The sequence below is a fragment of the Lonchura striata genome, chromosome 6 (assembly GCF_046129695.1).
Source record: "Lonchura striata isolate bLonStr1 chromosome 6, bLonStr1.mat, whole genome shotgun sequence".
NCBI classification, from domain to species: Eukaryota; Metazoa; Chordata; class Aves; order Passeriformes; family Estrildidae; genus Lonchura; species Lonchura striata.
Genome location: NC_134608.1, coordinates 60,033,990 through 60,045,117, shown reverse-complemented (window position 1 = coordinate 60,045,117; position 11,128 = coordinate 60,033,990). Strand labels below are relative to the sequence as shown.

Genomic DNA, 11,128 nt, shown 5'->3' with positions numbered 1-11,128 from the left:
TGCATCCAGTTCTGGGCTCCTCAGTACAAAACAGACATGGAACTACCAGAGAGGGCCCAGCAGAAGGTCACAAAGATGGTCAGGGGTGTGGAGCATCTCTCTCAAGAGGAGAGACTGCAGGAGCTGGGCCTGCTCAGTCTGGAGAAGAGAACACTGAGAGGGGATCTCATCGATGTGCATAAACATCTCAAAGCCAGGTGACAAGAGGATGGTGCCAGGCTCTTTTTGGTTGTGCCCAGCGACTGGATGAGGAGCACTGGCCATAAGCTAAAACATCAGAAGTTCCACCTCGGTACGAGGAAGAGCTTCTTTCCACTGAAGGTGGCAGCACACTGGAGCAGACGTTCCAAAGGCACCCGAACGCGTTCCTGTGCCACCTGCTCCGGGTGACCTCGGCAGGGGGACTAGACCGGGCGGTCCCAGAGCGCCCTTCCAGCCCGGGCCACCGTCCCGGGAGCGAAGCGGCGCCGGGGCGGCCGCTGCCCCTCCTGCCCCGGCCCGGGCACCGCCCAGGGGCGGGGGCGCGGCCGCTCCGCCCCCGCGGGCCCCGAGAGCCGCGGGCGCGCCCGGCGCGGCAGATGCGGAGCGGCCTCGCCATGGCCACGGTGCGGGAGAAGGCGGCGGCTCTGAGCCTCAGCGCGGTCTGCAGCCCCGCCGCCAGGCCGCCGGGTACGGCCGAGCCCCGGGGGCACCGGGGAGCGGGACGGGGAGCGGGAGCGGGAGGGACGCGCTGCCCGCAGCCCGGGATCGGCGGGACGGCTCTGCCCGCTGCGGGATGCGGGTTCCCGGCGGCGGCAGCTGCGCTCGGCGCCTTTCCCGGTTCTGGGACGTCCAAAACTTGGCCGCGCTCCGCCGCCGGGAGCCGCTGCCGCCGGGGATCGCGTCCCGGCTGCGCGCCCGCTCCGCCGGCGGCAGCGGCGGCTCCGGCCGGGCGGCAGCGCCGGGGATCCCTGTCCTGTCCTGTCCTGCCGTGCCCTGTCCTGCCCTGTCCTGCCCTGTCCTGCCCTGCCCTGTCCTGCCCTGCCCTGCCGTGCCCTGTCCTGCCCTGCCCGGCCCGGCCCGCGGAGCTGCGGGGGCTGGCTGCCAGGGGGGCTTGGGCAGCTCCGTCACCCCAGCGCGGGCTGGGAGCAGGTGCCTCGGTAGCCAGCGTAAGCCCTGAAAGGGCGCTCGCTGCGGGCTGGATTTGCTCTTTTTCTTTCCCTGCCTTGAGCGCCTTAACCTTGTGCAAACGGCTTGTCTTAATGCCACACTTAACGCCGCTTCTCTCAGAAAAGATGCGAAGGCTCTGTGTGTATAAAGGAAGCGCTGAAAAGGCCGTGAGTAGTAATTAAAGCGCTGCAGGTTGTACGTGTTGGTGTTTGTTCTAGCGACAGAAACCAGCGTTGTTGTATGTTTGGTGGTGTCGGGTTTGGGACTCTTTCCCTCCCAAAGAGAGTAGCTGGCTATTGGAATGTAGGGCTGGAAGCGTATTCTGTGTTTGTTGTGTTTGTTCTGCCTTCCTGAAGGTGTCATCAGGTTAAAGTATCAGCAGTTGTATACCTTGTCCATCTTGTACTTTTGAGGTTAAAGTGTCAGCAGCTGTGTACCTTGTCCATCTTGTACTTTTGAAGCTTTGGAAACTGGATGTTCTGGGAGATTGCTACCTTGGCTGGTTCAATGCTCTGTATTAAAAAGCAGCTTTGCTTTTCTTGTTTTGTTTTGCTTTTATTCCCATGGCATGAATCTTTTCAGAAAGACAACTGTTGCTGTCTTTCTGGAGTTCTGGTGTCTTCAAAAGTGTTGTGTTCCTTGTTTTCTCTCCCTCTTCCCAGTCTTCACTGCTCCTCTACCTTTCCTTTTCCCCTTGCTTATTTGCCAATTTCTGGGCTTTCTTGCAGCTGAAAACTGATTGGTGCCCTAAATTGGAATACAACTCTCTAACTAAAGCTACTTCAGACTAAACAGAGTAGAAAAAACCACCTCCTGCATCTCTGTGGAAAATGCTCATGGTAATATGTTCCAGTAGGAGTTGCATGTTGTTTTTTTCAAACACTGTATCGCACTGTTAATTCATTTGGTTTGAGGTCTGTCACAATCCCAGCTGGCTTTCTGTAGGATTGCTGCCAACTCTTCCTTCCATATTTTGTCTTTGAGCTTTTGATTTCTGTCTTCTTCCTCTGCTTTCACTCTTAGTAAATTATTCATCTGACTTACTGAAAAACATGTTCTAATTCTAGCCTCTCTGGTGGCTGCAGCTCTTTACAGTTAGGTGCCACCTGCAAACTTCATGGTTTTTTGAGTCCTTGTGGAGGCTGAGTGTAGCCTCAGGTCAAACTGTTGGCTGCTGGCATTTTGTTCTAATCAGACTGGTAAATGAGTAATAGTTCAGTGGTTTCACTGGGGGAGGGAAGATGGACTGGCTCACGGAAGTGGCGCTGGGTGACAGAGCTGAGGTCTCCTCTGGAGCCGTGGTGGCCAAGGGCTGTTTGGTGGGATCAGTGTGGAGTGGATGGCATCTCCACGGACTCCTTAGTGCTGTGCTAAGCACTGCTGTTAGGCAGCTTGTCTGTGTGCACAGTCCTGTAGCACACAGGGTTCTGAGGCGTCTCTTCATCCCTGCTTCCCTCTTGCCTGCCCAGCTGCGTCGCTCTGGTAGCGTTAATGAGGAACTGGGGTGTTAGGAGTGCGTGCAGCTGGCTTGTGGCTTTGGACTTGTGTGCTTAGCAGTGGTTCTGCAAGGGTAACCATTAGGTGACTGAGGGACACACAAAAGGACAAAATGAGAGGCTGACAAAACAGGAACTCCTCGTTGCAAAGCTTTAGGCTGGTGTAGCGAGTGGAACCACCACCAGAGAGAGAGGGAGACAGTGGCGCAGAGCAGGCAGACTTGCTGAGGAAGTAACAAAGCGTTAATGCCTGAGCAACCCGAGCCAAAGTGGAAGTCTCAAAGGTTTTTAAATCCTTAGGAGGTTGATGAAAGCTAGAAGCCAGAAAGGGGGCTGTCCTTTGTGGCTGCAGCATGAATTCAGGCTTTGTCTGTGTCCTCAGGCTTCAGCTTGGCGCAGAAGCCGTTTGGAGCCACCTTCGTCTGGAGCAGCATTATCAGTGCGCTCCAAACTCAAGTGGAAGTGAAGAAGCGCCGCCAGAACCTGAAGTGCTACCACGACTGCTTCATTGGCTCGGATGCGGTGGATGTTGTCTTTGCCCATCTGCTGCAGAACAAGTATTTTGGGGACGTGGATATTTCCCGGGCTAAGGTGGTGCGCGTGTGCCAAGCGCTGATGGATTGCAAAGTGTTTGAGGCTGTCTCGACGAGGGTCTTTGGCAAAGACAAACGCTCCGTGTTTGAGGACAGCAGCAGCAGCCTCTACAGATTCACAAACGCCTCGAACCAGCCAGAGCTTGAGAAAGATTACCAGCAGTGTACCCCACAGAGGTTAGTACGTGGAGGTGAAGTGAAATTTTTTACAAGAGAAAAATACTATGTGTTGTGGAGGAGAGAAAAGATAACTTGTACATTTACCAGGAAAAAATAGACACTGCATAGATGTTTGTGAAGATGTGGGTGGAAGACAGGTAGGAAAGAGCAATTTGAAGAGAGTAAACCACATAGCCTACATGGTTACTTGTTTTCTCTGTAATCACCTCGCCTTGGGGGAGGGAGGTGAGAGGGTAGAAATTAAGTGCATTTACATACTGATCTAAATCAATATAACCAGCTGGAATTCAGGTGTATCGAACAGGCTAAAGCAACAGGGCAATCTCTAGTCACTGCACATCTAGCTCTGGCATAAACCAGTGATCCATGCAATTTCTAAGGAAAAAATGTTTCTTCTTTCACCGTCTTCACTTCACTACACTTCCAATTTAGCTCTTTTTTTAGCTGTTTCTTTATGCAAATATGACTTGTTCCCAGGCAGGGTAGCCGGCTGTTCTTCTGTTACGCTATTGCACTCCATCCTAGAACCAGAGGGAAGTGCAATGGTGAGGTTTTGTTGCCCTGTCCCTTTAAAAGTGGGCAAAGAAAACCCTGGTATTAACCAAACCCAACAAAGCAGAATGTGTAGATGCCACTTTGCCAAAAAACTTCCCTTAAAAAGTTTTTGTTCAGTGTTCATCTCTTCACCTACTCTGACATATTCTTACAAGAAACTACATGGTTGTATTTAATGCAGTAGTTTTAGCAATGTGCTAATTTAAAATTTTAGCAATGTGCTAATTTATAATTTTCAAAATTATAAATAGTATTGACCCAAAATGGAAATGCTTTATTTGATTGACGTGTTCATGTGAGTAGCAAATGTGAACTCGAATGCATCAACCCTGATAAAAAAGTAGAGGAACAAAGATTAAAAATATTTCCTTTGTCCTGCTTCTCCCCTCTCTCCCATTAGCTCTTGTTCTAAAGCATACTGTCCCAAGTCTTTATTTAAAAAGAGAATTCATGAGAAATTAAAACCACTTTAAGTATTTGTGGTATTTAAAAATATTTCCATCACAAGAGCTTTTAAAGTAAGACTTAGAATATGTTGAACAAACAGTCATTAAACAGGATTATTCATGTTTTATTAGTGTAGAGTGAAGGTGTTTTTCTTCTGGGCAGGGCACAGATCCATCAGGTTACATTTCTTCATTTAGTGAAAGGAACAGCTCTATTGATACCTGCAGCTTGTCACATCCACTTTAGAGATAGTGGGCATCAAAAAGATTGTGCAGTGCCCTAAAACAAAGAAGCTGTGGGAATTGAAATCATACAGCTGTGCTTGGAGGAACAATAATTTGTGGCTGGAGTGGTTCTGTTGCATGCAAATAATTTTTGAAGGTATCATACATTCTCCTGGGTGACTTGGACTGAGGAAGGGTCAGGCAGGGGAGATGAGGGGGATTGTGTAAATATCTATACAGGGGAAAATGTTTGACCTTGGGACAGTTCCCCACATCTGTATGTTCCATGATTTATTTGGTTATCCAAATATATGGTTATAGATATATATATAAATGTTTTTAATCTCAGATGTGAGAAGGGCACGTTGTTCTACTCTACTCAATTCAAACCAGAAAGCTTGGAGGATCTTTGGGAAAACCTAAGTCTAAAGCCTGCAAGCAGCCATCAAGTCAACATCTCAGACAGCTTGTCCCGTCGAGGTGAGCCAAATAATGTCACAGTCATTTGTGTGTGGGGGAAGGGAGGTACATCTGCAGGAGTGGGAAGACTTGTGCCCCTCAGGTTGGAGAGGGAGGCAAACTGACACTCAGCATATCTTGGCTTGAACACCAGGTCATGAAAAGGCAAATTATATTTGTTGCAAGCTTGCCTTTTGCCTTTTTATTTCATCAGACAAGAGGCATTATCTCTTGATTGAAATAAATCGGTGTTGACTTTTGTTCAGAAGAATATCCAGCATATAGAGCTTGATTTGAGGTAGAAATATTCATAATGCTCAGTTACTTGCACTATTTGTGTGCTTGTTTTAGTCAGGGCAAGTAGTCTGCTGTTGGCTAGAAGTGAATTGTATATCTGCACATCCAGCACTCCTTCAGTATTGTGTGAAACTATTCTTGACAATTCATGGCTTGTCTTTCAGACCAAACTGTGATCTAACGCGTTTTTTCCTTTGCTTAAAAGTGCTAATGCATCCTAGAAACTGCGTTTTCCATCATATGAAATAATCAAGGAAACTGTGATAAGGAGAGTGTCACTGTTGCATTTTTTTTCATCCCTTATCTAGAACAAAGATTGTTTGCAAATTAGAGCACAAAGAGTGTAGGGCACTTCAGACTTACCCAAAAAGCAGTTCTCCCGCACTTGCAGTTAACTAAACAAATGGGTAATTCTTGCCTTTTTGTGGTGATAAAAGGCACTTCAAGCTGATAAGAGCTGCATGCTTTGCTACTGCAAGTCTCTGCTTCGGTAAAATCAATCTGTTAGGTTAGGCCTGATGGGGAGAGACCTTCTTTGTGATCGGTTTTTGCTCATGCTGAGTGCTTTGTGTATCCACCCTTCCCAGTTATTAATGAAGTTTGGCAAGAACAAACAATTGCTCGCCTGCTGCAGCTGGTGGACCTCCCTCTCCTGGAGTCTCTACTGGAGCACCAGGAGATCAGACCTCAGCTGCCAGAGCCCAGGAAGGCAGCTGGATATGTCATCACCAGCAACTACCTGGACAGAGAGATCCTCAAGGCTTTCAGTGACTCGCAGTAAGTAATCATTGCTGTCCTCTGCAGCTCTGAACAACTTTCTGCTCTCAGGCGAATGTAAAGCACAGTTGGTCTTTGGGGGATGTAGAAAATACAGCCGTCTCAGTCCTGCAGAAATAATGTGAGCTGACACTTTTTTCCCTGTTGGACTTGACTGGAAAAACTGGTAAATAACAATTACTTAGTGAGAACGTCTTCTGAGCACTGGGATTGGTTTTTAATGCAATGACAATAGTGGATGATATTCAGAGGAGAAATTTTTTTGCTACATTGAGAGAAAACTAGAGGTTTTATAACCATCATGGAAGTTTTTCCTAGAGACATCGCTTTTGAGGAACTAGTTTAGTTCCTCCTACAGTATTAAAAGAGCTAAGAATGCTGAGCTTGAAACTGTGCATAGAGTTAAAAACATTCTCTGAAAAACTTGTACCAGTCTGAATCAGATCAAGGTTCATGTTTCTGTTTATCTAGCAATGATTGTGTCCTTATCTAACAGTAGAGGACATGATTGACTTTGGGTTTTACTTCTTGGAACTGTTTACTTGTGGGTTACGAATTTTTCATCTTGATTAAATACATAACAAAGAGGCTTATGACTGTGATCTATGCGAGTGTGTCAGGTGAAGTGTCTTGTGTGTGTGTGTGACTTTCTAATGGGTGGTTTTAGTGCCTACACATGCAGTTTTCACTGTGATGGAGGAACCAGTCTGCCTGCTCTCTGTGGAAAGCATTGCAGCCAGCTCTGAAGGGCACCCACAAGTAAAGGTACAAACCCAAACCCCTGTGTTTTCCAGGACAGACGAGTGGCTCTCGGCAGCAATTGATTGCTTGGAATATCTTCCTGATCATATGGTGGTGGATATTAGCAGGAACCTGCCTGATCAGCCAGACAAAGCAGATTCCTGGAAACTGCTGCTGTTTGAAAACATTGGGAGATACTACAGCCAAAAAAAGGAGCCACTCTTAAGCCATGCATCTGAAATTCATTTAGGAATTGCAGAACTATTGGGTAAGTAAAATAGAGCTGTGCTCCAATGCTCATGTGAGATATGTACTAAGAAACTGAGGATTTACCTCAGGAGCCGAGATTAAAAGCTGACTTCTACAAGTGGATTTTTGTTGGGTTTTGGTGGGCTTTTTGATTTTTTGGTTTTTTTTGGGGGGGTTTATGTATGGTTGGAGCTCTTTAAATTTCTAGTCATAAAGACTGTTCATTGGCATTTTTGTTCTTACTGTGTGCAGTTCTGTAATTGTTCAGGTCTATGTAGAACGGCTGTGAAACCAGAATGCTATAATTTGGTCCTAGCTGGTATCCATGTAAGTCAGGTATCCATGGGAAATGAAATATGAACATAGCCTAATAGTAAATATTAGGCTGTAAGAGCTAAACAGAAAGCTGTGTGGATGCTTGGTACCCCATTGACAACTTTTTCTTTTTTCTTCTTGTTTCTTAAATTTTGTTTGGACAACATTTTAGAAAGCTTTTGATATTTTAGTTCTCAACATTTTATCCCAGATCTCCTTATATTTCATAAGTTCTCTGCCTTGATTATTCTCCTTGTTCCATGCTAACTGGAATACTTTGCATTTATATCCCATTCTTCCTCTGTACTAAATGTTACTATTCCTAAAGGATATTAGTACAACCTACTTCATTTAAACAATTCACAACTCTAAAATGGCTACTCTGCATAGTAAGGCAAATTAAAATTGAGCAAAGTTCTACAAAGTAATTTGCAATTGACTCATCCAACTAGCCTATGTATCTAGGACATATGCCTCAGTTTTTGTGAGATCTTTATTACCACAAGCAGAGGCCATTTTTATTTTTTTTTTATAGTGCCATTTTCCCTTTTCAGTATTTCTCATCCCCTTTAAGATGGCTGAACTGTAATTGAACTTAATTACAAGGGAGCTTTAATGCCAGGCTGAAGGCTTGTGTGTGGGATGTTGTGAGAGACTCTGCAAGCAGCTCTCCTCAACCTGGGAAAAGTTTTTCTGAGAATGGATTGCTGTGTTTGGCTGGTTCTCTTTAAAGAGATGGGCATCTCTTCAGTGGCTAATTTAGGTGTTTTATGGTAACATTTATTTAACGTTATTTAAATAAATAAATGTGTTTGTATATTTAAATAAATATTTATTTATTTAACTATTTAAATAAATATTTATTTATTTAAAGAAACAGTTATTTATTGAAATAAATAAATGTTCAGTAGATCCCTTTCTCTCTCCCCAGTGAATGGGAAGATGGAGCAATCTTTAGAAGCTGTTCAGCTCTATTTGAAGCTCCTAGACAGCCAAGTCAGGGAGGAGTTCAGGAGACTGCTGTACTTCATGGCTGTTGCAGCACATCAGTCTGAGCTCAAGCTACAGAAGGAGGTAAATCTGCATTCTTAACAGCTGTTTTACTCTTTCTGAAATCCAGAGGTCCCCGGTACTGGTCAGAAAACACCTCTGTGGTTTAAATTTGTGACTACAGGAAAAACAATGTCTCGGAAGAACAAAGGTGATGCCCTTCTCAATGGGGGAGACTAACTCTCCTCTTCTGGTCATTATATCCCTTTGTTCTACAGAGTGACAACAGGATGGTTGTGAAAAGGACATTCTCTAAGGCTATTATCAACAATAAAAACCTATCCAGAGGGAAAACTGACCTCCTGATCTTGTTCCTTGTGGACAACCAGAGAGATGTGTTAAAGGTAAGGGCTAGAAAAGGGGCAAGGCTTTGTTTATCTGGTCTGCTGGTGAAGAGCTGCCTTCTCTAAGATGCTGTTGCATTGTTGTTATGGTTTGACATTGGCACAATGCTAGTGCCTCTATGAAAATGTAACTTTTTTATTGAATGTTGTGAAGTGGAATTGAGAACAGAGTAAAGTAGGCTTAACAGGAAAAAAAAACTTTATTCAGTTACTATTATAAAAGGAAAAAAAAGAAAGGAAAAAGGAAAAAAAAAACACATAAAGATTAAAATGGAAATTTTGTAAAAGCATTCTTCTTTCTGCTTAACTTTAATAAACTATAGTGAGACACGATCTGGACTTTAATTAGCTTTTTATTTTTTAGATAATTGATATTCAGCCTTTCGAGGGAACAGAGTTTATTTTGTGTTATAGACCTTTTAAGAAAACACAGTTCTATATTTTGTGTTTCTATGTTACACATGGCACCGCCCGGAGAAAAGTTTGCTATGGTGACTCTTTTTTTTATGTACAGTGCTTTTATTATTAATGTATGGATGGACAGATTGCTTTTAGGATTTTTTTTTTTTTAAGGAAGCCCTGCCAAGAGGGGAGAAAACAACAGTTTAGTTTTTTTATTGTTTGGAATTACAGTTCTCCTTTTTTTTTTTTTTTTTGGGGGGCTGAGGGTCTAAGAACAGAGATTTTCTTTTCTTTTTTTTTCTTTCTATTGAGGACAAGGGGGCACTACTATAAACTCTTTAACTTTTTTTCTCTTTACTTCTGTTTTTTCTTAGCTGAAGTAGGTTTATTGACTTACTGGCATCTTTTTAAAATATAGTTTCTTTTGAAGGAGAAGATTGGTTTAGTTTGTGGCTAACACAGAAGAGTTTAGCTAAAAGCTACTCCTTGTCCCCCTCCCATCTAGAATTTTTTCTTTTAATATCTCAGGGTCTAAGGTGTCTCTTTTCCTCTTTTTTAAACTGAGGAGGGGAAAGAAAAATTTATAAAGCTTTTATTTTTTAGGGAAGGGTTAAAAGTTTGAATTCCCAGGGATGGCTCGATGCCCAGACTCCAGCTCCCACACGACTGGGCACCTTGCGGCTCCCCCGCTCCTCCTTCTTTACGGTGGAATTGCTGATAAACGGCTGCTGTTTTTTTCTCTCTTCCTCTTGGGAGAGAAATTCTGGGGGGGAATGGAGACATTTTGGATTTCTTCTACTTTCCTATCTGCAGGGGCTAGAGTGGTTCTAGTCTTTCTACTCTTTGGCCTACCTCAGTCAGGCCATGTGCCTTCCCCAGCCACCGGCTGGGCAGGGGAGAGCACAGCACTGCGTGCTGATTGGAACTAAAGAGAGTGAGTTTTTTTGGGAATTCTGCTTTTAACCCCTGTGTTCTTAGAGGCGTGTCTATCTTCAATTGGTCAATATCTTAATTGACCTCTTCCTTCTAGAAAATTTTTTTTTCCATGTCAAACCACGACAATTGTCCTCTCTTTCTGTTCCAGATCCCAGGGGCCCTGCACAAAATGGTCAGCAACAAACTGCTGGCCCTGCAGAAAGGGCAGGATCCCAGCAAGATACCAGGTAACTCTGCACACTGAGCTTTGCAATCTTGCCGTGCCCCAAAAGGAGAAATGCCTGATGCAAAAAAAGGTTGTAACACTGTGAGCTAAAGGAGGATGGGTCCCTGGAATCTCGAGGGTGGGTGGAGTGTGGTGATAATCCTCTCAACGTCTCCCCTTTCCTTTCAGGTTTTACCTTTTGCCAAAAGCTTGATGAAAGAGAGTATCGCTCCAACACAGAGAAGACCACGAGAGATGAGCTATTATCTCTACTAAAAGCTATTGATGAAGATGCAAAGCTCTCTGACAAAGAGAGGAAGAGGCTGCTAGATCAGTTTCATAGTAGTAATCCAAGTATTTTTATGCAGTATTTTGGAGACAGAGTTACTAATATGTGTAAATATTGATTGCTTTGTATACCCCAGCAGTGAAAACACTAATATATTTGTAAATCTTTTATATTCATGTATCTGCCTAATAAAATTATTTTGTGGAAACTGATGGAATTTATGCAATTATTACCAAAGCAAACAGTACCTGAGTTTAACCTGTATTTATAGGTTAGCTTTTCTCATTCTTAATTGCTATAAGACCAAAATAGTACTTCCCCAGAAGCCAAGTACTCCCTCTATTGAAGTTGAGTCCCTCAATTTGAGTCTCAAAATCACTGAGAGGGAAGACACCATGAATGAAATCTCTTTGGCACCTT

General features: G+C 44.2%; 1 protein-coding gene across 1 annotated transcript; it reads left to right on the top strand.

Annotated features, from left to right (window-relative positions):
• Positions 1-543: 543 nt before the first annotated feature.
• DEPDC7 (DEP domain containing 7) lies at positions 544-10,916 on the top strand. Its single transcript, XM_021527613.3, has 9 exons — positions 544-669; positions 3,028-3,415; positions 4,994-5,124; positions 5,988-6,177; positions 6,972-7,186; positions 8,414-8,556; positions 8,751-8,876; positions 10,363-10,441; positions 10,609-10,916. Exons 1-9 carry the CDS (start codon positions 579-581, stop codon positions 10,824-10,826), a joined length of 1,581 nt encoding a protein of 526 aa, XP_021383288.1. The 5' UTR covers positions 544-578; the 3' UTR covers positions 10,827-10,916.
• Positions 10,917-11,128: the final 212 nt, after the last annotated feature.